Source organism: Falco naumanni, chromosome 25, assembly GCF_017639655.2.
Source record: "Falco naumanni isolate bFalNau1 chromosome 25, bFalNau1.pat, whole genome shotgun sequence".
Classification (NCBI taxonomy): domain Eukaryota; kingdom Metazoa; phylum Chordata; class Aves; order Falconiformes; family Falconidae; genus Falco; species Falco naumanni.
In genome coordinates this window covers 257,411-281,469 of record NC_054078.1, presented here as the reverse complement: position 1 = coordinate 281,469, position 24,059 = coordinate 257,411, and the positions used below count along the sequence as shown (strand labels likewise).

The window sequence follows — 24,059 nt, the reverse complement described above, 5'->3', positions numbered from 1 at the left end:
CTCGTATAGCTCCGAGCGCAGCCAATAAAGCCTGGAGGCCGCAGCAGCTCCTGCCTCGCAGGTGCTTTATTGGGGGGGAAAGGGGGGGAAAAGTGGGGGTGGGTGGCAGGCAGCGGCCCCCCAGCACCTTTGGGTGGGGAGAGAGGGGTCCCCACAGCCATCACCCCGTCACCCCCCGAGTAAGGACCCTGTGGGGGGGTCATGCATGTGGGTAGGTGTGCGCGTGTTCCTCGCCTGCACGTCGACGTGTCACGCGCGCACATGCTACCTGTGTCTGCATGCAGAGCCCCCCCTCGCCCCCCCCCCTCCCTTTAAAAAACCACATGGGACACAGCTGTCTCCAAAAGGACACGTGTAATCTCCGGAGGGGGGGGGGTCCCCGTGCCGGCCCCAGGGCCCCCGCCATCCTGTGGCATTACAAAACGACAATATAAATAGTTTTGTTTAAAAAACAAATCGGGAAAAAGAGGGGGGGAAAAAAAAAAAAAAGCAAAAAAACACCCCCCAAAAAAACCCCGAAAGAAAAAAAAAACCAAACCCAACCGTTATTTAGAAATTGGGGGGTGGGGGTGGTAAGGACCCCATATCAGTAGTGTGGCTGCGGGGCTGTAGTGTTGGGGACACATGTTCCACCCCACCCCCACCCCGGCCAGGAGATGCAGGTGGTGGCCTGACCCCGGGGCTGGATGGGGATAAAAAAAGGGGATTTAAAAGAAAAAAAAAAAAAAAAAAGGGGGGGGGGAGATGCCCCAAACGGCTCCCCAGGGCCGGGGCGACACCGGGATAAGCCCCCTCCCCCCTCCCCAAATCTCTGCCGGGGGTGGGGCGGTGGGACGGTGTCACCGCGCAGCCCCGTGTCGGGGAAATGGTTAAAACCGAGCCGACCCCCTCCCCGGCCGCTCCCCGGCTCAGTAGTACGAGTATTTGGGGGGGGGGGGGGGAGGGAGGATTTCTACCCCCCCACCCCACCCCGCCAGCGCCCCGCCAGTGGTGGCACGGTCACGACCGCAGCAAAGAGGCGCCGGTGAGGACGAGGAGGGCGCCGGCGTCTCACCGCATGCGGTTTTGGCGCATGAGGGGGACGATGCAGGAGGGGGGTCCCGCTTTGCCCAGGAAGGGGTGCTTCAAGAGTTCGTTGGCGGTGGCCCGCTGCACCGGGTCCCGCACCAGCATGCGGTCCAGGAACCCTTTGAGGGAGGGGGAAACCTGCGGGGAGGGAGGGAGGGGGGTGGTCGTCAGTGAAGCCCCCCCCCCCCCCCCAGGAGGATTCCCATCCCCTGCGCCCCCCCCAGCCTTACCTTATGTACGTTTTTAAGCTTGGGGGGGAGATTGTCGCGGATCATTTTCATGGCCTTTAGCGGGGGCTCGTTAAAATAAGGCGGCTCTCCGTCGACCATCTCGATGACCATCACGCCCAAGGACCAGATATCCACCTGTGGGGGGAGGGGACACAGCAAATCCAGGGATTACGGGGGGCTGAGACCACCCTCCCCCCCCCCCCAAAGCCCCCCAAACCACCCCCTCCGCGCTCACCTCGGGGCCGTAGGGCAGGCGGGAGATGAGCTCCGGCGCCATCCAGTAGGGGGTCCCCACCAGCGACTTGCGTCGCGGCACCTCCTTGTTCACTTGGGCGCAAAACCCGAAATCGGAGAGTTTCACCTAAAAAAAAAAAATCAAAACCAAACCGGCGGAAGGCGGTTGGGGAGAAGGGTCATGGCGGCGTCGCGGGGTCGCTGCCGCGGCGCTTACCCTGCCGTCGTGCGTGAGGAGGATGGAATCGCTCTTGATGTCACGGTGGATGACGCCCTGGGCGTGGAGGACGGAGAGGGCCTTGAGGACGGCCAAGCAAACGGCGGCGATCTGCTCCTCGTTCATCCTACGGGGGGGGGGGGGGGGGTCAACGGGGGGTGAGAAGCGAGCGTGCCGGGGCGGTGGGGAGGGGGCCGCACGCGGGGGGTGCCGGGACGTACCTGGTGTGCGTGACGATGTCGGTGAGGGCGCCGCCTTCGAGGAACTCCATCACCACCCAGAGCTCGTCACCCACCAGGTAGCTGTTGTACATCTCCACCACGTTCTCGTGCTGGTAATCCCGCATGATCACCACCTGGGGGGAAATTGGTGAGCCGGTCGCCCCAAACGGCTTGTGAGACCCCCCTCCCCCCCCCAAATCCGGTTGCCGAGGGGTCCCCGCTCTACCTCACCTCGTTGAAGAGCAGCTCGCGGCGCTGCTGCTTGCGCAGGTCCATCTTCTTCACGGCCACCAGCTTGCCGGTGCTCTTGACGGTGGCGATGCAGACGATGCCGGTGGAGCCCTCGCCGATCTTGATGAAGTTATCCAGGTAGGTGCGGGGATCCCCGGGATCCACCACCATCTGCAGGGCCGCCCGGAATTGCTCGTGGGAGACGCGTTGGGGTTCACGTTGGGGCGAACGGGGTTGTTGAGGTCCCACCGGGGCCGGCGGGGGGCCGGAGGGTGGTTGGCGAGAGAGGTGGGGGTCCGAGGCGTGGGGGGTGAGGCCGGGATGGGGCGGCTCGGGATTTTTGGAGCGCGGTGGGCCGGGGGGGTGGGCTCGGGAAGAGCTGGCGCTGCCGCTCACCGGCCCGTTGGATGCCACCTCCTGCGGTCGTCCCGGTCGGTGCTCTGCCTGCAAGGAGATGGGAGGAGAGGGACGTCAGCCGCCAAAAACCCGCGGCTGGAGCCGGGATTTTTGCCGCTGGCCCCAAAAAGCCAAGCGCCGAATCCGCAGGACCGGGCGCTGCCGGAGGAAAAGTTTTGCGCTAGATCAAGCGGGAAGAGAAGAGACCCCCGTGGTGGAGCCGGCGGCCGCTTCGGAGACAAGGATGGGGCCGATGCCGCCAGCAGCACCGGGGAGGAAAGCAGGGGGGTCTTCGGCGTGCGCCGGTCCTACTGGCGTTACATCGGGAAAGCCCGTTAGCCGGCGCTTAGGAAGCGGAGGAGAGAGGCTGCTTTTCTAGGAGGTGGAGAGGCAGAGCGAGGAAAAGCTCCCGCGGGGAAGGAGGGAGGTCGCTGCCAAGTGGAATCTGGTCGGAGCGGAGGGGGACGCACACACCTTTACCTGCGAACCCGCGCCCCTGCCGGGGTCGGTCTCAGCCCGCGGGTAGGTATTAAAAGGCCGTCCCGTCTGCTGAGCCGTCTTCATCACCCCTTCGGAAACGGGAATGTTGGGAGTCCGGATATTTGGCCCGGAGAGGGGGCGTTTGTCCCGGGGGGATTGCGGGCTGGTCTCGGCGGTGTAAGTGGATTTAGGGCGTTTGTCGGAGGGTTCGGGACGCTCCCGCCGCACCACGCGGTCGGCCGGCTCGCTGTAGTCCCTGTCGGCGGGGGAATCCCGCCAGCCGTCCCGTTCGGCGGGGGGTTTGGGGTACTCGGGAGGGGGCGGGCGGCCACTGGCGGGGGGAGCGGGTTTGGGGCCGGGTTCCTGCCCGCGGGGCTGCTGGTGGTGGTGGTGGTGGTGGGCGCGCTGCTCCTCCCTCTCCCGCGGTTTCTCCTTGCCCTGCTCTAGCTCGCTCCTGGCCCCGTGGCGGCTCTTCTCCTTGCTCCTGCCGGCATCCTCGTGCGGCCGGGCAGCGGCCGGGCCCTCGGAGAGGCCGTTCTCCTGGTAGAGCTGGTCACGGCGGGGCGGGAAGGGGGGGCTGTCCCTGCGCAGAGAATTGGAACGGGACACGGACATGTTCTCAAACTCGTCCAGCAGCCAGGTCAGGGAGCCGTCCTTGGCGGCTTTGCTGCCCCGCACGATGGTCTTTGAGCAGGACGTGGGACGGGAGGCGGACGGGAACACAAAGGACAAACAGAACAGAACAAAACAAAACAAACAAACAAACAAAAAAAAAAAAGGGAAGAAAATAAAAAAAAAAAATGAAAATGAAATGCCTGGTGGTGACAGGGACACGGCTCACACAGAGGGGACATGGGGAGGGGAGGAAATGGGGGTCTCCAGGGGCCGCTGCCGCTGCCACCTCGGTCCTGTCGAGTGTTGGGAGGTGGCTGAGCCCCATGGAGGAGGATGCTGGAGCGGGGAGGGGGCTGGGCCTTTTCCCCCTCCCCCGGTAGCCCCGGGCCTCACCGGGAGGCTCCTGGGTGCCAGAAGAACAGGGTGCTGCCTCGGGGAGCAGGATCCTCTCCAACCAGGGGGGCCTCGCACCTCGCACACCAAAAGGCCAGTCCTGGGGGGCTCCTGGGGAAGGGTCTGGGGGGCTGCTGGCAGCCTCTCATCCCCTGCCCTGCGCCTGGGGGGGGCCTCTGCCTGCCCCCCCAAATGCTGTTATTGGCGCAGAAACAGCAAGTTTTGCTCCTGGCTGGGGCCAATCCTGCCTCGGAGTGAAGGGGCTAAGCGGAGCAGGGACAAACAAAGCCCGACACCGGGCAGGCAGGTCCCAGCCGGGTGGCACAGCCGAGCCGGGCAGCTGCGTGGGGACGTGCCCCATCCTCCAGCGGGATTCGCAGCCTCGTGGATCCCAGCCTCGGGGGGCACGGCCACGCAGGAGGCGGCGAGGGGACAGCGGGAGCGACCCCGTCCCCATCCCCGAGGCCTGTTGACTTCCTCCGAAGAGGAGGGATGCCTTCCTCTGCAGCGAGCACCTCCGCACAGGGTGAGCGAGGCCTTCGCTCTTTATATCCCCTCCTCTTCCTCCTCCTCCTGCCCTGGGGAGCGGGTTATTTCCTCGAGAGGCCAGCCCGCGGCTGCACGGGACACGGCGGCTCCCGACCACGAGCCACGGGGGCTCGGCAAGCGCCGAGGGGCCCCCACCGGCTGTCGGTATCTTTTTGGGTCGGTGGAATTGCCCGGCCGGTTTCGCTTGTTCCTCACGGCCGCTGGAGCCGCCCCATTGTCCGGGATAAACCAGCCGAGCCAGCGCAGGAACGCCAGCGCCCGGCACGCCGCGGCTGGTGCCGGGGCTTTTAATTCGGGTGATGGTGGAGGAATGGCAGAGAGCTGGGGGGTGGCACAGGGCGGCTGCGGCCGAGGGGAGCAGACAAGCCAGACTTTAAAAAAACGACATAACGGCAGCTTGGGGAAACACAGGCACGGGGAAGGGATGAGATGGGAAGGAACGGACACCATTTCGCCGGCGTTTTCCTGCGGGGTGGGGTTTTTCCGGCTGCTGGGAGGATGTGGGAGAGGTTCCCACCCCGTGCTGGGTGGTCCCCGTCCCACGCAGCCCCGCACTTAAGGGACAAGGGGCAGGCGATCGGCCGTGGGGATGTCGCTGCCGCCTGCGCCGCTTTGAGACCGAACTTACCTGCTCCGTGGCACCCTGGGGAGAGGGCCCGGAGCCCAAATTATCCCCGGTTTGACTTCCCGGCCCCCCAAACCTCTCTCCGAGAGGGCAGAGCTGCCTACCTTCTGCGAGCCGTGCTGGATGGCGGTGATGCAGACGGGATCCACCAGCGGCTTGGGGCGCTTGGCCGACTCCTCGATGATCCCCTGCCATTGCCGTGGCAGCCCCGTGAATTTCTGCTCTTGCTGGTCGTAGCCCGTGTGGACGCGGTGCTCGAAATTGGAGGGAGCGGAGATCTCGATGCGTTTCTTTTTCTTGCTGAACATGGTGAGGCCGGCTACAAGACCTGTGGGGGGGGGGGACAAAGAAAAAGGGATCAAAATAAAACCTGGAGGAGGATAGAGCACAGGGGGCCTCAGCACGCTGTAAAATGAACAGCCCCTTCCTTTAGGAACCCACCTGGCTCGCTGGAAAAATAATTACTTGCCACACACAGGCCAAAAAGGAAACACCTCGAGCCACCGCAAGCCCCGCACTTCGCCAGGCTGCTCCACATCCAGGCGGGATTTTACAGCCCACCTGACGCGGCAGCTGCATTTGGGACCTGCGACCCCCTCCCCGTTTTTCCCGAAGATGCATTTCCAGGTCCCTCCTGCCTTTGTTTTTTTAATGTGAGCGCAAAGCAGGGCAACTGAGGGAGTCTTCCAGGAGATTCCCTCCGTGGTTTTATTTCCAGCTTTCTCCCGAGTGGTTTTCCCTGGGATTTAGGGGCTGGATTCTGCTTTGTTCCACCGCAGCCGCCAGGCTTTCGCCCGTCCCGGACAGGTGACAACGCCATCGGCAGGGTTTTGGCAGCTCACGCACCCACCGGGGTGGTCACAGATGTCCCTCCGCTTCTCTGGGTGTCTTCCTGACGCCGTAACGCGGAGGTCTTTTTCCCTCCGGGATAATCCCACTTCTTTCTGCTTTGCTTCTCTTCCTCCCCAGAGCCAATTGGCTCACGGGTTGTTTTTCATTCAGAATGGACGTTTCGGGACCTCTGGGCTCGCAGATATTTGGCCGCGTCCCTCCTCCCTTTGATGTAAAGCTCCTACATTTAAAAACTACTCCCCCCCCCAAAAACCCCAAATCCGACCAACTCCTACAATTAAAAGCTGGATTTTTCTTTAAAAAACCACAAGGCACGATGAGGAAAGCAGCTGGGTAGCAAAAGCAAGTCCAGGCGGTCCAGTGACACCCGGGGAAAGGTCATTTTGGTGACTAACACCGTTCCCGAAGCCTTTTCACCTAAAGGGTGTCATTTGAAACCACATTTAAGCCCGGTTTTAAGGCAGTGTTTTAAGTTACAAGCCGAAGAAACAGGCAAAGGAAAATAAATAAATAAAACTGGCCTGACCTGCAAAAAGCCGGGCACACAGATGCTCAGCCCAAGCGAGAACGACAGACTGTTTACTCAGGCACTTCAAATACAGGTCGGGGAGCCTAAAATCTAAGTCACGGCAGCTGAAATTAAACTTTGCGGCACGGCTGGCACGTTTTCGGCGTTCGATTTAACCCCAGGTTTGGCCTGCCAAGTGAATACGGTTTCCCCGTCGCAGGCTGCAATGGCAAACCCACCCGATGCCGTCAGTTTCCTTCGCTTATTTATGAGTTTTGTCGATTTACGGCGTGTTTGAGACTCTCCCCCCAACGTATCCAGAGTCTCCCAGGATGAAGAGCCGAGGCTGCGGAGGAAGCCTGGTGCAGGGTGGACCCCCAAGCTGATTTTCCGTGTAAACACTGGCGGGCAGGCACAATAGAGGCTTGTTTACACCATCCAAAGGCCCGCATCCTACCAAGCTCAGAGGTACACGATTGATCCTGCCCAGTGGGAGCCCGGAACGTTGGCAAACCTCCCTGAAATCAACAATTTCAGGTTGTTTTTTCTTGAATCGTTTCAATAGTTTCTGCAGCGGAGAAGATGCTGGAAGTTTTGGCTCCTCCCAACCTGGGAGCAGGAGGGGAAAGGAAAAAATTTCTGGGTTGGGGTAGGAAAAAAATAAAATAAAATAAATCAGTCGAGGCTTTGGGCGGGTATCACCACATCCAGGGTGAAAGCGAGTGTGGCCTTGCCCTCGTGCGTCGTGGCTCGGCCAATATCTGACCGTGGTGGAGAGAAACTATCGGACCCTATTAAACACCGGCGTGAGCCGAGGGAAAAGATTCGCGGCTCAAAATGCTCTTAAAGCAGCTTCACAACCTTAAACTCGGGTATTTTCCCCCATTAAACACACCCCGAGCGTCCGCTGGGTTCAGCCCCCGTCCACGTGGGGGGGCCCCGGCGCAGCGGCTGGCGATGGAGGAGCGAGGGAGGCAAGCGTCACCCTGCCGGAACGCCCTCGCCGCAGCCTGGAAAGACCGGTAACGCCGGGTATTTCCACCTCGGCGTTCCGGCTACCATCGGCAACGCCAGCACCTGCAGCAGTGCCGAGAGCTGCCAAGTATAGTCCGCCAGCGGTTGCCAAAAGCCAACTGATCTCCGTAACTACCGGCTCGTTCCGGATTCGGATGACAGAGCTGGGTTCACGGTCGCTGTTGGGAATCTGCCATCGTTTGGCGAACCGCGAGGTGCTGCAATTAACAGGGGTCAAACGATGTTTTTCGCGGGACCCCCCCCCCCCCCCGATGTTCCTCACCCCGCGCACAAACTCCAGGGAGAGAAAGGGACGAAGCTGCGAATTAACCCACCTTAACGTCACCCGAAACCACCAGCAGGTCAGCGCTTTCGCTCCTGAAGCCGCTCAGCCTTGAAAACATCCAAAAAAGCACCAAAAAAAAAAAAAAAAAAAAAAAATCTTTCCAGGGAGGCAGAACGCCGGGGGAACAGCACCGCGAGGACGAGCGCACCAAGCCGCGGTGGCACAAGCCTCTCACCATGTCCAGCTCCAGCCCGACCGCCTCGCCAAAGCCTGTCGGCGGAGGAAAAACCAGTTTTTATTTGTTTGTTAGTAAAATCAGGCGGCTGGGAGGAAGCACACCCCTCCCACACGGGATCGGGGACGTGGAGGCAGCCGGGTAAAACAAACGTGAGGAAGCCTGGCAGTTCAGGTCACTCTTTTGGGTCGGTTTAGTGAACTCCCTCGTTTCTCCGGGTTTGGAGGGAGGGATGCCATCCTGCGCTGCCCCCAAAGGAGCTCGCTGGGAGGATTTGGGGGCAGGATGTGATTCCAGCGGGACTTTTAATTCCTGCTTGACCCCACTGGGTGGTTTCACAGCGGCTGGTGCCCGCGGGCCAGAAGCGAGACTTAATTTATAAGGAGGTTGAAGTCGTGAGGCTGAATCCTCCGGGAGGTGGGCGACACCCCCCCATCCCCACCGAAAGGGACAACGCTGGGACGTGCGAGGACAACACCGAAATCCCGCGGCGGGCGCGGGGGGAGCAGCCGAGCTGGGGCTGCCGTGGGGCGGCTCCGTTTTTCCCCACTTTCGCTGCCTTTGGGTGGCGATTGTGGCCGTTTCCTTCCATTTTAATCGCCAGAATCTGCTTCCGACAGGCTGCCCGGTGCAAAACTCAACAGCTGCCGAGACAATCCCTTTCTCCGCGCAGGAAATCCCAACTCCAGCGCTCCGGCATCCCGCCACTCCAAGGTGTCGGGCAAAGGCGCTCCCTCCTCTCCAGTTTTCCCAATCATTGAGATTTCCTGATTAAATCCATTAGGGAAGTTTTTCTCTGCCTGGATGCCTGGTCTCCCATCAAAAACCCGAGGGGAATCCTGGATATTTGCAAATCCTTGTTTTACCTGCTCGCCCTGGGGGTGTGACACAGCCGCTTGCTCGCCGGCTGTTTGCAGCACAGCTGAGCCGGGCTTGGGCTGGGTCCAATCCTGAACCGCACCGCGCACGGGCAGAGACGTTAATTAGGGGTAAACGAAGGCGTGAACGTGCAGCCAGCGTGTTTATGGGGTTCCCGAGCCAGGAAAACTTCACCTCGTAGACCCAGATGGTTTAAAATGTCACCCCAGGGGTGGGTGCTTGCGTTCAGTTCATCTTTTCACCACCACGGCGAGTGTCGTGCCGGCTTCCCGGAGCTTCTAGCACAGGCAGACCGCCGCCGTTTTGGGGAGGAACAGGAGTTTTACACCAGCTGCGTGGCAGGATCGTGCCCGAAAGGAAAAGCCAAGGCTGGCCCCTGCTTTCACCTGCACCGGTCACTCCCAAACGCCACTTTCCTTCGCTCGGGATCCTTCCTCGCACGCAAGAGGCTCTGCGGAGAATCGCCACGCAGGCAGAAGTCATGTTTTGGGATGGCAAAGAGTCGTCTCCCGGTTTTGGGAGATAACGGCTCCATTTTGGGGTGTTTCAAAACTGCTGGCTTTGCGTTTTGCTGCAGGGAAGCAGAGCAAAAAATACACCTGGAGGATCTACGTCAACCCGTGCGCCCGAGGTCGGAGCATCCGAGCGCCTCAGGACACCGCCAGCCAAGCTAATCCAAATCTACCCCGGTTTCACCAAAAAAAAAAATTCCTTTTGGGGTTGGCAGCGGGGCAAAGGGGGAGCGCAAAGGGGCAGGGGGCATAGCCGAGGCGGGAGGAGCTCTCGCTGGTGGGCTGGGGCTGCCTGCAGGAGGAGGAAAGGGTTAAAAGCGGGTTAACATCCCCCCCACACCCCCCTTGGCTAGAGACTCCACCAGAGCCACACACATTCCTCAGCCCTGTCCCAGCCCAGGTCAGATTCCCTTTATCTCCGCTTTGTTTAATTCGTCAGCCATTAACTAAGCTTCTAGCAGCCCTGAGTAAACAAAACAGGGCAGAATATTCTCCATCAGCCCCAAAAACCGAGGGCAGGGCTGCTGGGGAGTTTGCTAGCAGCTTTGGAACGAAAAATAAAGGGGGTGGGGGGTGGGTAAAAAACCAAAACACGACAAAAAGCGCACGCAGGCAATTTGTTCCTTTGCCTTAAACCCCAAACGGATCGATCTGAACGCTCGTCAGCTGGAAAGCACCCTGCCATCCAACGGCAAATGGATTGAACAGATCCCCGGCGGGATCCAGAAGCAGCATCCCGGTTTGTCCCCGTGCCTAAGGATAAATCTCCGGCGCAGCTGTACGTGGTCTCAGCTCCCTTTGAACGCGTCGGGTGCAGCAAAATCAACATCTGGGGGGGCTGGAGTCGCTCTGCCCGCCCCAGGTCCTGCCAAGTGACTTTCTGCTCCACACAGGCAAAGTTTGCGAGAGACAATTTTAGCCAAGGAAGCTCTGAGCTTGGTTGAATTACATGGTGCTTGAGGAGAAAAAAAAAAAAAAAAAAAAAAAAAGATATAAAAATACATCCAGGCGGGGTCTGGAGTCCTGGTTGCTGCCACCGTCGGCTCTGAGGGCTGTGGGACCCCCGAGAGCACCAGCATTGGCACCCACTGGACCGATTCACGATGACTCTGGCACGAGCTCCCCTCCTCAGGCTTGGACAAGAGGGATTTTAGGGCGTCTCACAAGCCCCCAAAGCCTTGGTCCCAGTGTGACAGCCGGCTCCGGGTGACGTTCTCGACTCCCCCCTTGCTTCCAGGAAAGAACAACCTTTTGCTTGCCACCGGCTGGGAAGCGGTAGCCAGCACCCACGCCGTTGCAGGATGCCCACGCCAAAGGGAAAGCCAGGTTTTTTTTAAAGTCCAAATCCTGCGGCGGCACGGCTGCGGGGTTCCGCTCTCCCCTGCTTGCTGCATTTCCAGTTTTCCTCTTTTCCTTCCCATGCAAATGGGCTCCCCCTGCCCCCCTGCAGGGAAAACGAGAGCCCTTCCCCTCCTCCTCACCAGAAATAACTCTGTTTCCCTCCCCCGAAACACCGGCCTCACCTCACAGCACTGCTAACGAACAACAGACCTGCTTCAGCTGGCAAGATGGAGCGATCCCCTGTTGCTCCGGGCGTTTCCGACAGCCGCCCCATCCCACTCGGGCTTGGAAAGGGAATAAACCACCTCCGAAAGCCCCCCCCCGCTCGGTGCCCCCCCCCCTTCCCAAGACACCCTGGTTGAAACTTACTTAAAATAAAAATCAACAAAAAAAAGCAAGCAGCCAGACTGCATTACTCACCTTCACCATCCTGCTTCCTGCAAGCCAGAGGGGGAGGAGGGAGAGAGATCGCTCCGAGAGGGGCTCAGGGACAGGGGCCCCACGAAAAGCAAGCGTACACGGGTGGTCCCCCCCTGCCGGGGGGTCAAAGGGGGCTGGGGGGCTCGTAGCTCACACGGGAGGCCGGCAGCTCCAGCGCTCCCGACTCCTGACGCTGCGAACTCCCAAGCGCCTCCCCCAGCACCGACCGGCGATGGGCGGACGAACGCGGGACGGGGCCCACGGTGTCCCCGTCCTCACCGGGATGTGGGGAGATCTACGGATCGGGCGATCCGACCATCAACCCCCCCCAACACCGGCCGGGGTCTGTGCTCCAGGAGCCATAGCTGGTTCCCGGACCCCCAACAGCTGCTCTCAGCGCTGCGGTGGGGACGCGATTGTTGCCTCTGGAGGACGCAGCCGCCGCGGTGGTGGTGGTGGCACGCAGCTCTCCGCACCGATTTTCTCTCTCCCTCCCTACCACCGTGCCACTTTCCCAGCATCACATACTTCCCAACCTGCTCTTACTGCCCTCCGGAACCGGTTTTGCAAGCAGACGCTCCTGCTGCTGGCGCTCTGGGCACGCACCGCCATGCCCGGACTTTCCTTCATCCCTCGGGGAGATGGGATGCCAGGGAGGGATGGATGGATCGACCCCGGCGTACCCCAAAGTCTGTCTAGGGAGGCAAAGCTGCTGGCCGAGGGGATCCATCCTGCTTGTTTCCCGCAGCAGCGAAGTCAGCAACCGAAATAACAGCTTCTGACCGTTGCCGCGCACCCACTGCGGTAACGAACGCCGGCGCTACGCCCCCCGTGATTTCCCAGGCGCTGTTACCATTTTCCAGGCCTGGGAGCGTTGAACTCTCGCCCACGCTGCCAGGTCGGTAATCCGTCGGGAGAGTGCGGAGGCAGGAAGAACCGGGAGAGGAGACGGCCGCTGCGAGGCTCGGAGGGGTTAAAGACGAAGCTTGGGAGAAGCAAGAAGGAATAGAGGAGATTTGAGCCGGGAACCAATGAGGCAGCAACATTTGAAACAAAGCAGCCAGTCAAGTGCCCCTCCGGGAGCCTGGGGATCAAGAGACTGGGAAGGAAGGAGAGGGAAAGGGCAGAGAGCGCAGAAAACCTGTTGGCGATCCCAGCAGGAAGAACCAGCACTCCCAGCCCGGCTCGCCCCGGTATTTCCCCCCGGTATTTCCCCGTTGAGGGCAGCAGCCACGCTCCCAACGTGCCCCCCCCCCCCTTATCCCCTCGGCGCTTCCAAAGCCTTCTCAAGCACCCGAAAAAGCGCAGCCATGCCCCGGGGTGCGGGTAGAGAGCAGGTGGTGAAGCGTGCCCTTCGGTGGGGACTGCCAGCACCCAAGCCCTCACGGCTAAGACCACCAACCTGGGGGGTTTGTTGGTTTTAAGACCCTTATTAAGATCCGTGACCCCCAACCTGGGTTTTTTTTTGCCGGTTTTAAGACCTCTTATTAACATCTGTGACCCCCAAAGCCCGGCCAGGGGATGCTAGGCGCAACCCGGACGCTCGGCAAGAGGAGCTGCTCGCCTAAGGGCAAGGACCCCACTTCTGCTGCCTAAAGCCTCTTCCTCAGTTTTCTGGCTGAATGAGAGCAATGTCGTTTCCTAAACGAAGGCAGCACTAATTGGTGGGTCCCATTCCACTCGCCGTGAGGAGAAGCAGCGTCTGAGCCCTCTCTGGCATGGAAAAGCTTGGCTTTGATGTCAGCGTGCTTCTTTCGCTCCTCGCTTTTTTCCCCTTCGGTGTTTGCAGAAAGGAAACACCCCCGAATCGGCCCGATGGAATCTCGCCGATGAACTTGGGAGGTCTGCCCGGCGTCCATCCCATCGGCGTTTGCCAGGAAGGCACCAAAGCAGGCAGTGAGGGTGAAGGAGTGGAGAGCAACAGGCACCGGTGGGTGGTAAGAACCGAGCCACCACAGCCGCGCATCTGCCAACTCCACCTGACGTCTCGCAGCTGAGAAAGTCTTTATTTTTATTCAAATACCTTTAACAAGTAGGGAGGGGGTTAAAAAAAAAACCACCTTATCGTGGTTTACAACAAGATTGCTCACTTCCTATTTGCACTAATTTTCCTTGCATTTATTCTCTTTCAGAATATTCATGGATCAAAATATCTTCTGCACCACCATCAGGCTGCTAATTGGCGCTTGGAAGCTTTCCTAGAATCACATCAGAAGGATACGGCGTTCTGGGGGGGAAAGTAAAAAAAAAAAAAAAGATCGTCAGATGAAATCTAATCTCTACTGCCACTTGTTCTTTATTATCATTTTTTTTTTCCTCTTCAATTTCCAACTTCGCGCTGCTTGGCTGGAGAAGACCCCAGAGTGTTTGGAGGAGCGTCTTTCAGCGTGGCGTTCCTAGCATCACCACGACCGAGGGTCCCGACCCGGCATCGTGCCGGGGTGGGGGTGGGGTCTTGAACCATGTACTGATGCTCGTGCTGGGGGGATTCGTGAGCCTGGATCCGTTGGCGCTGGAGGCTTTTGGGAACGCGTGGGGGTTGGAGAGAGGAGGTGCTTCGCTTCAAACCTTAAAAAACAGTCGTGGCCGGAGCAATTTAAACCGGTACCCAGCTCGGTGAAAAGCACCGAATTCATCCCAAGCTCCCCAAGAGCTTGAGGTTACGTTTGAGCGTTGCCTGATTCCTTGTTTTGGGAAGGAGAACCGGAGCCGCGCTGTCTCTGTCGGCGTGAGAGGCAAGACGCGTTTCTCCCTCTGGAAAATTATTTCTCCTGTGTCAGGAGGAACAAGCACATCTTCAAAAAGCCGCTGCGACTACAAAAATTCACCAGCTGCTCCCTTCAGCTGCCGAGCACGCCAACAGCCCCCAGCAGCAATTTTCGAGCCTTGTGCAACGCGCTAATTAATTCGTAGAAAGATAAAAGCACATCAAAGCTGACGTTCTAAACCCCAAACCTTTCAGAACTTGAACAAAACTCGCGAGAGCACACAGCTTCCTCATCCTTGCCTTGCAGATGATCCTGATGTTTCCGGACCCCGCAGCTCGGTAGTCCCTTCCCACCGCGTCAGCACATTGTGGCATCACCTCGGAAAAAAACTATCTCCAAAATTAACTCTGCTTGCACCTTGACCCTAGCAGATTGAAGCAGGCTTCGCTCGCATGCCAGTTTTAAAATATTAGCAAAAAAAGCAGTGCATCAACTTTTTTTTTTTTTTTAGCCTCAACAATATAAAACCTGATATTTTATATCAAACTCCATCCTCACGGCTTGTGCGGTACCGCCTCAGCCCCACTCTTGCCTTTTATTTAGCGATCAGCTTCCCAGGTGGCTTCATACCGATATCGCTCCAGCCTTTGCTCTCCCATTTCTCTTCAAAACCCCCGACGGATGGCTCGATATTTGCGCCGCGAGGATTTCCTACCTGCTGATAAATCACCTTGTACCAGAAGCGCTGCCCGCAGCTCTGCTGGAAACCCGGGATTTTCCTGGGTGCTCACATGCTCCCAGGATGGAAAGTCTGGAAGGATGAAGCGTCCTCCTCCAAGCTGAGGGTGTCGATGTCTGCTTGGTGGAGCCGACGGGAGCGTTCAGGCTTTTGCTGGGGTTTGTTTAACCTGCCAGGGAGGGCGGGTTGAACTGGCCTGGCTGGCTTTGCACAAGCCAGGAGGGAACTGGCCTGCGCTGGGAGCGGCACCCTTCAAAGAGGAGAAGTGTCGGCCATCCAGCCCTGCGCCAGGCCGCTGGAAGAGGATGAGGGCCGAAAACAGGGCTGGAGAGCACGGTGATACCTGGGGAGGGATTAAATGCTGCTGAAAACCTGCTTTCTATCCCCTGGAGTGGAAGAGGAATCCTGGAATTCAAAGCATCTGAAGTACTTAGTTACCCCCCCGTAAGGTTTCAGAGGCAATGAGCCTCCCCAAGCACGGCCTCAAAAGCTTGATGAAAAGGGATTAATTTTCTTTAATCTTCTTGTCCCCCCAAAAAAACTTCCAGCCTGTAGGATGCGGTGGCAGAGAGAACCAGTACATCAAAGCTCCGCTCGGCCGCTGGCGCTCGGTCTCTGCAACGGGACTTCAGCTCGGCACGGAGCAGCTCCCAGTGCTCAACCCACTGCCAGGACGAGCCATTTGCTGCCAAAACGGAGCTGGGGGGCAGCGAGCCGTGGTGCGGGGACACCCCAGTGCCATCCCAGATGGCTCTGACCCTATGGGGTAACACGGGTGGAAAAGCAAAGACGTGGCAGGCAGCGAGGCCGTGGCTACGTGACCCCCGGCGCGCGGAGTTCAGCGGCATCCCACGATGAGACATCCCTGCTCCCGGAAAATGCTTGTGCAGAAGTTTCAGGTGCAGGAGCCTGCGGACCTCGACAAGCCGGGGCTTGCTGGGAGGGAAGGCGAGCGCCTGCCCAGCTCCCTCCGAAGCCACCTGCAAGACCGGGCAGAGAGGAGGTTAAACCTTCACCCCGTCGCCCACCGGGGAGGGAAACAATCACAGGAGCTCGTTTCGTTGGGGTTGTTTGGAAGGAATAAATCGGTTTGGATTCAGCAGAGCCGGCGAGCGACCACCTGACACTGCCCCGCCACTGGCAGTGATCGCTCGCCTGCGTGGGCACGGCTCTCTGTAAACACCTCGCCATCCCAAATCGGGGAACTCCCTGCTAGAAGACAGAGGGGAGCTTTCCACAGGTTATTTGACACCTGGTTAAATCTGATTTATTTTATAGCACTACCATTGCCTTAATACTGCAGGATTCCGCCGCCAACAGCCGTTAAGAGGAATCGTTCTGGCAAAGGCCAGCTATAAGCGGAGCGAGGGTTAAGCCAGAAAAATCCAAATATTGTTTCAGAGCCGCACAAACATGAAGCCTCCCTGTTTCCATCGGCATTTGATGCTCCACGGAGCAGCAGCAAAGCAACGCCGGGTCCAAAACCAGCAGGCATGAAAACCAGCCTAGCGAGGCATTTTCTTTGTGGCATAAAGCTGAGGCTCAGAGGGAAAAAAACAACAAATAAAATAATTTTTGCCTTTTTTCTTCCCACTCCGCTACAGCTCGAGTCCTTAACGCCAAAGGCAGGTTCCTGGGAGACTGTTCCCAGCTTTTTTCCTGTGATGGGGAGAGTGTCACCTCCGGGAGCTTTGGTTTCCTCTTCAGTAGGGCAGGATAATACCAGCTTGTCCGAGCGGAAGACGTTGACAAGAAGCTCAGAAGTCCTCAGAGAAGAGGTGCTAGAGAACAGCAGCCGGCGGCGGCAAAGCTTCGGGAAAGGATTCACGTCAGCCGCGCTGCCGCGCTCCAAAAAAACAGCGTGAGAGGAAGAAACAACAACAAAAGCGATGGGATTTTCCCCAAACTATTGGAATATTTTGTAGGGGAAGAAAGGGGCCAGAAACAGCTGGTTGGGTCCTTCTCCACAGACACAATTTGTGCCTCGAAGCATGAGCTCCAATTACCCTTATCTTGGTTTCCAGAGACCCAGGCAGAAGCACCACGGATCCAATTTCTCCCTTTAAAGTGAAATTAGCTGCACGTGCTGCTGCGGTGATGGTGAGATCTCAGGGTGCTTCGGGAAATTGCTCCCTGAAATCAGCTCCAGATCCAAAAATCGATCCTCTGGCTCTTTGCTTTGCCCATAATCCTTTGATGCAGGGTAGAAGCGACAAGGTGCCGATGCCTGACTGCTGCGGGAAGGGCAAGAGGATCGCGCCCCAGGGCAGCGGTGGATAATTAATGCAGAAATTAAATAAGGAGTCAGCCAGGAGGGACGCGCGGAGCTTGTTTCTGAGAGGAGATGAGCCCCCGGAGAGCAGTGGAGGCCCGGGGGAGCGATCCGAGCAGCTTTCAGCCGCTGGGGGTTTGAATTTGGACATAACGTTCGTGTGTGGACCCAAAGCGTCTCCAGATGGACGCGCCAGAGGGGTGGGAGAACTGGAAATGCCCGAGTTCCATCTACGAAGAGCTACAAGGTGCCATCCCACCCCTAAACCCCCGCGGACCTCCACCTGCGCCAGCCAAGAGCGGTGACAAGGGCCTGGAGCCAAGATTGAAATCCACGCTCGGGTACGTCCGTCGGTTTTAATTAGCGAAGAGCCCCAGCAGCTCGGCCCCAGGAAGCCGCGCACGGCCACATTCCCGGTGAACGTGCAGCTCTCAGAGCAGCATCGTGCAATCCTGGAGCAAAACTCAGGTTGAGAGATCCAAAACTAAGGAAAATTCATCCTCCTACGGAACTGGAAACACAGAGCATGAGCACTTTTTGTTGCAAGGATGTCAAAAAAACCCAAATGGCACGCTGGTTTGGGGAGATCTGCTCTGGAACCAGAAGTAGAGTTTTAACAACTGGTGTGGAAAACTCTCAGAAAGATGGGCCGCTGGGGACAGGGGATCAGCAACAACCACTGGCCCCGCTCAAACCCTGGGATGTGATTTCAAGAGGAAATTCTGAAGGGATTTAAAAGAGAAGCGACTCTCCCAGTTTATACCTGACATCTCCTCCCACCTATCCCAGCCATGACAAACAGGTTCCTCCGCACGGAGAAGATCCCTTTGGTCAAGGGTGAGGAGAGGAGCTCTACCTGCAGCCAATATCTTTATTCCAACCGCTGAACGAAGCGTTGAGCCACCGGGGAGGTAGACAACCCACCCCACCCCCCCCAAGGTTCCCCCATTTATTTAATTCAGATGCTCCGGCTTTTCAGCAACAGATTAAAAAAATAAAATGAATGAGAAAAGTCAGTAGAGGCTCAACCTCAGGCTCATGATGAGACCACCGCCTGCTCGGTGGCTCCTCCACGGAAACCAGGAGCAGCCGTGTATCCCACAGTGACACCGGCACCCTGAAATGCAGGGGGGGGATCCCCCACACCCCCAACTCCTGCTGAGGGGCTGGTGCGTGGCGGGTTTGAGGCCGCGCCAGAGGGGGATTGCTAAGACTGGGGGTTGGTTGGTTTTTTTTCAGTCTTATTATTATTTATCGACACCAGATAACCCCAGCGGCAGCAAAAGGTCAGGAATCCGCACTGGGAAGAGCTCCACGGGGATGTCCCCCGACCTGGGAGCAGATCTCCACGGGGATGGAAAGCTTCACATGATAAAAAAGCACCGATCAAGCCAAAGTCCCTTCCCATTTACGCACAACCAGCCTCGCTGTCCCAGCAGCCTTGGAGAGAAATTACTTGTAATGATGATTTTAATGCAACCTGGCAGTGGATTTTACTTCTAAACACAATTTGGGCTGAAAGATCCTTCCCCAGCAAGAAAGATGTGGGGCGGGCAGCCTCCTCTTTGCGCTCCCTCTCTGCTCCAAGGGCAGAGGGGTCCCCGCACAACCCCCAACAGCTCTGCCAGAGTCACAGCTCTCCCGTGCTGGGCGGGGACCACCAGCCAAAATACACTGAGCTCCTAAAAAAAGGCTGCATCCCCCTCGCCCGACCGCGAGGGAACTCGTCACATCAGGTGCAGAGAGCAGGAGGCGACACAGGGATGCTCTGCGGCCGGCCCCAGGCTCCCCCAGCCTTCGCCTGTGCTCTTCCTCCACCGATCCAACACCGCGGATATTCCCGGTGGGGAAGGTGATGGAAAAGCCGGGGCAGGGGACTCCTCGGTGGGGTTAAGACAGTGATCTGGCCTCTTAGAGTACCAGCAGGACACCAAAGGTGGGGTTGCCACGTGACCACGCCGCTCTTCATTAGTGAAAGACCGTTAGGGAGCTCCGAAAGGCGCGACGGGCCAGGGGCGCAGGAGGAGCCGTACCCGAGCGCTTGTTAAATCCACCTCCCGCCGCAGCAGGAGCCTGCTCACAAGAGTTGGCATCATCACCTCGGAGGCAGTTAGCGAGGCAAGAACATTTTAATCATGAAGTATTTGTTGCAGGGAATTAAAAAAAAAACCAGGAAATAAGAGACACAGTTGCAAACCCCAGGGCCTCCCCTTCAGCGCTAACGAGGTGGAGATGCTTCAGACCCCTCGCATTCCTCCGTGCCCAGTGCAGGCGAACACCAGCCGACACCTTTGGGCACAATTCTCCGATGCCACAGGACCCAAACGTGCTCCACGGAGTGCGAGTTTCTGGCTGGGCTCAGCTTTTTTTGTTGCCACACAAGCCAGAAGCTACGGGGTCAGGGGAGCGAGGCACGCGAGGAATGTGAACCGGGACTGACACGGCCATCTCCAGCTCCCCCCCCCCCCCCCCCCCCCCCCGGCCCATTAATTACACGCCCTCTTAACGAGCTGGGAGGCTCTGACACAGCAGGGCGATGAAACATCGGTGTCAGGAGGAGATTTCAAGATGTATTTCAAGAGCAATCGACACTCAGCTCCCGCTCCGGTTGCCACGGAAAAAATAAAACCTCTGAGCAGGTACCGCGCCGGCCAATGCTCCCCGCTTCGTTGGGTCAAGAGATTTTTAACGATCCAATTTGATGCCACCTGCCCAGACAGAGCATGTAGGAAGGTGAAACCATGAGTTTATGTCATCAGACACAACTCGTTAGCATCCACAGTGGTGCCGGGGTTAACGAAGCTGCGCTCCCTCGATGGGAGGCAGAACAACCCTGAACCCCTTCCCTGACAGCCCTGCCAGAGCGGGAACGAGCAGCCAAGAAGTCAATTTATATTTCAGCGAGCGATTACCATTTGGTGCTAATTAAAGCACAAGCTGATTAGTTGAGTAAAACCTTTAATTAGCCCCTTACATCATTTAGAGAAATTATAGCTTATTCGCACCGTGTAAGTGCGCGACACGGGGGAAGGAAGAGCACAGCGAGCACGGTTCAACCGAATTACACTTCCATTACATCCGACTTTATTAAGGAAAATAATCGTTACTTAAAACACCCTCTGCCCGCAACGCGAGTGCTCGGAAAACTGCACGAGAAACTTGCGCCCCGCACCATTTATTCGGTGAGAAGGACCTTTGGAGGGTTCGGTTTAAAGCCGCAGAGGAAGAGCGCACCAAGGGCTGAAGAGTTAATAAAAATTATCCAACTGCCAATTAATCGAAAGCTACAAACCCCAGCGAATCCTGCAGGAAAGGTGAGCTGCGCCTGTGCTGTGCAAAGCCGCCTTCAATAACGACTGCGCCTACCTCAACGTGCGAGGCAGACGGAAAATATTCCTCCCTTCCTCCTCTAAGCTCAGGAGAAATCGCGTTTTATTAACTAAAACCACCGCAGCTGTAATTAGGCTGCAGGGAAACCACAAGAACACCCCTGGGATTTCTCCCCGAGCCAGGCGGGACTTTGGGAGGGAACGCATCCCCTCCGAGCGCCGAGGACGCGGCTCCGAAGTGACCGATCTCACCAGGGAGACAAAGCTCGCTGCAGAGCCGCGACCCACAGGCACGTCGGCCCCACTCCGCGCTTTCTGGACGCTTGTTTCGGTTGGGGAAAGGACATCGAACCTGGCAGCAGGGTCAGGAAATCCCTCCAGAGTCGGGGAGATAAAAGCTGCTCTATTCCGCGCACGGCGGCCTGTCGGACCCCCACGGCGGTAGGAAAACACCCCGCTGACGTTCGGTTTCTTCTTCTAAATCGGCCACAAAGGCTCTACGCAAGCCACGATGTAAAATTACACGCCCGCCCCCTCTGCCAAACACCCACAAATTCCTAAATTATTCATGGGAAAAGCGGAACGCGGAGGATCTGAGCCTGTGAGGCAAAGAGCGCGTTGGCAGGCATGCTCCACAGACACGCTCCGGGGCTGCCGCATCCCTTCCAGCTCCGATCTCCTCCGGCACCACCTTCCCCTCCTCGCCCCTCCGACAGCTCCCGAGCGCGCGGCGTCCACGTTTGGGGCTCCGCTGCTTCGCTCCGCTCTCACCCCCTGATGAGGCGGACAGCAATTAGCGAGATGACAGCAATGAAATCTCCAGCTCCTACATGAAGCTGGAGGCGCAAACCCACGGCTCGCAGAGTCAACCGACGAGTCACCCAACGCGGCAACAAAGCGCGTTGAGCGGTTCGGAGCAAATTTTTAAGGTGTTTTTTTTTTTTTTATAGCGACAGCTTCCTTCTGAGAGATTTGATAGGTGCTGGTAAAATAAATGCCACCTCCCCAAACGCAAATAAAAGACAATCAGTATCTGGAAAGCACCTGGGAGCAACACGGGAGGGGGAGCGGAGAAGTTTCCACTCACTGGAGGTGAAAGGTAACTTGAGCCATCGTTACGTTGCAGGCACCTTCCCGGGAAGCTTCTGCTGCTATTTCCACGCCCAAATACATTCCAATTAATTACCTTTGTTTGGGAATCTCAGGGCGATGACCCCTCAGCAGAGCCAGGAGCTTTCTGAGGGTGGTTTCAGTGGCAGGAAGGCAGCTCTATGCACCAGCCATGGATCCCTGCAGCCTCGCCTTTCACCCTCACCAAGTGCCACCTCTTGCAGCCCTACTCCAACGTGGCATTTAACTGCCATTCCTGGGAAAACCTCCCTCAACCTGCGCCGTGGACAACCCCTATGTCTAACAGCGTTATTTCTTAACCAAAACTAAAGCAACTCGCCTTAAAAGGCTGCCAGGATTAGTTAATGTTTGTACTGGCAGCCAGCAGCTCGTTCTTTGGCCACCGTTCAAATACTGGGGCTTTATTTAAAAACCTTTTTGTTGTTGGTTGGTGGGTTTTTTTTTTAACGCTTCGGTTTTGTTTCCACCGCTCTCCTCAGGCTGCCTGTGTCTCCCCTGCCGCTGCGCTCCGCAGCTGGGTATTCTCAATAAATCCAATTTGCAGTTATTTACAAGCCTACTGCGCAGGGCGTTGTCAGAGCCCCTCCGCAGCCCTGCGGCCCACCTGCTTAATTATTGCACAACTCAGTAAATTCCCGGGAAAACGCAACTAAAAACTAATCCTGAAACTTTTCGTGTCTCCCTTCGACAAAAAGGAGCATCACCGGTGACAGGAACACGTGGAAAACGACGTGTGCGGCGCTTACTTCGGCTAAGCGGAGATGTGGCCGCGAGGAAAAGGAATTACACAAATTCAAAACTTCTCGGCCCAAAAACCTGTGCTGGGCATGTGCTGCCTGCCTGGCAATTCTCCCCCGGCCCAGGCAGAGTTTCAGCCGCTGTGGCACCACTGCCCCAAGTTTTACGGCAATGGCAGCACCACAGAGGAGTTCGAACCACAGTTTCTACCCTCCCAACATGCCATAATTGGAGCAAAACCCCATTTCTGAGGGGTTTAGCACAAAACAGGGGAGTTATGGCAGCTCCTGCCTGACAGCACCCAGCCCAAAACAGCGAGACGCTGGAAAAAAAAAAAATCTACCCCAGGACTCTGTGGCTCAACCAACTGTTAACTTGCCTTGCTACTGGGGAGAGAAGCGCCCTGTGAACACCAACGGGTGTACAAAACCCCACAGAACCCAGAACCCAGATAAAAGACACCAGAAAACCCTCAATTCCTGCACATTTTCCCTTCCGTTCCGCAACCAGCTCAGCGCGTCAATAGGGCCAACCTAATCTCCGCACCCTGGAGAGCCATGACGGCTTTTCTGTGAGAACCTAACGGTGACAGCGACCACGCTTCGCCTGATCCTCCCCCCCCCCCTGCGTGTGGGGAAGGGCATCGGCCACGCTGTGGCATGGAAAGACCCTTCTCCGATACCGGATTGCGAGACACGCGTGTGGAATAAGGGCTTCTGAAGAGTCCTGCGAAGGAAGGACTTCTCCAGGCGAATGGGTTTTGTCTCCATTTCCTACCTGTGAGGGAGGGAAAACTCTTTTTCAACTCAGCCAAGCATGCCGGGATCCTCCGGTGAAAGACGCTGCACCAGAACCAGAACAAGAGATTTCTGTCAGGTTCCCTGACAAGACAGCCCGGTGCCCTGGCCGCCATCCCCCGTAACCCACAATTTTGACTATTTTTAGGCCAGGGAGGGTTGGGGAGGAAGGCTGAGCCCTATCCCAACTTGACCCTCAGCCTCCTCACCCACTGCTGCTCCCGCCTCGCCCGGAATTCCAGGGCTCTGCTCCACGCCCTCCCTGCCCTGCCTGTGCTCGCTGCCGCTGGGCCTCCCGCTGCTCTCCTCGAGGGTCCAGGCAGGCCCAACAGCCCCCTCCCCAGTTTCACCCCTTCCTCTGGGACCCCACTGTCCCTCCACTCACCGGCCCCGCTCCTCAGCGGCCCCCCCAAACCCCAGCTCCACGCTCCCCCAGCCCACCAACACCCCCATACCCCACAGCCTTTAGCCCAGGGCTCCCCCAGCCTCGCCCCCCGCAGGGACTCCCACCGCCCCCTTCCCCCGGGACCCCCAGTCCCTCATACCACCCGGCCCACAGAGCCCTCCTTTCCCTCAAGGACCCCCCAAACCGTCATCTCATCAGCACCCTCCCTCCCCACAGCCCTCATCCCCCCCACTTCAGCCCTCCCCGTCTCTTTTCTCCCTCAGCCTCCCCCCTTTCCCCTCACCCCCTCCCAGGCACCTCCATTCCCTCCCAGGCCTCACCTCAGGGACTCAAAGCCCCTTTCCCCTGGTCCCCCCCGCGCCCCCTCCAGCCTCCCCTTCCCCCTCCGGCTCCTCCACACCCCCCTGAAGCACCCACCTTCCCCTCGGCCCCCGCTCACCCCCTCACGACAGGCCCGGTGCTGCCACTCCCCCTCCTCCAGCTCACTCGGCCGCCGCCATGTTGCGATCGAGCCGCATCCGGGCACTCGCCCTGCCCGCGTTCCCACGGCAACAGGCTACGCCCCTGGGGGCGTGGCCTCGCACGGCGCTTGCCCCGCCGCCTACCTATAGAAGGCGTCCAGGGCAAGTTAAA

General features: G+C 58.1%; 1 protein-coding gene and 1 long non-coding RNA gene across 10 annotated transcripts; one reads left to right on the top strand and one right to left on the bottom strand.

Annotated features, from left to right (window-relative positions):
• Positions 1-337: 337 nt before the first annotated feature.
• On the bottom strand, positions 338-24,017 carry PAK4 (p21 (RAC1) activated kinase 4). Of its 9 annotated transcripts, none has more exons than XM_040578227.1 (11): positions 11,307-11,486; positions 7,969-9,837; positions 6,106-7,851; positions 5,364-5,587; positions 3,072-3,761; positions 2,202-2,645; positions 1,971-2,104; positions 1,750-1,876; positions 1,534-1,659; positions 1,299-1,433; positions 338-1,206 (listed from the first exon to the last, which is right to left on the bottom strand). In XM_040578227.1, the coding sequence occupies exons 4-11, from the start codon at positions 5,565-5,567 to the stop codon at positions 1,051-1,053; spliced, it is 2,016 nt and encodes a 671-aa protein (XP_040434161.1). In that variant the 5' UTR covers positions 5,568-5,587; positions 6,106-7,851; positions 7,969-9,837; positions 11,307-11,486; the 3' UTR covers positions 338-1,050. The 9 variants fall into 9 exon arrangements, with proteins under 9 accessions (XP_040434161.1, XP_040434163.1, XP_040434157.1 ...); XM_040578229.1 differs by having other exon boundaries at positions 7,969-9,484; XM_040578223.1 differs by lacking the exons at positions 6,106-7,851; positions 7,969-9,837; positions 11,307-11,486 and adding exons at positions 23,001-23,065; positions 23,844-24,017.
• LOC121080321 lies at positions 12,124-13,562 on the top strand. The gene is made up of 3 exons (XR_005825322.1): positions 12,124-12,204; positions 13,096-13,307; positions 13,439-13,562. It is a non-coding gene; the product is annotated as an uncharacterized LOC121080321 (long non-coding RNA).
• Positions 24,018-24,059: the final 42 nt, after the last annotated feature.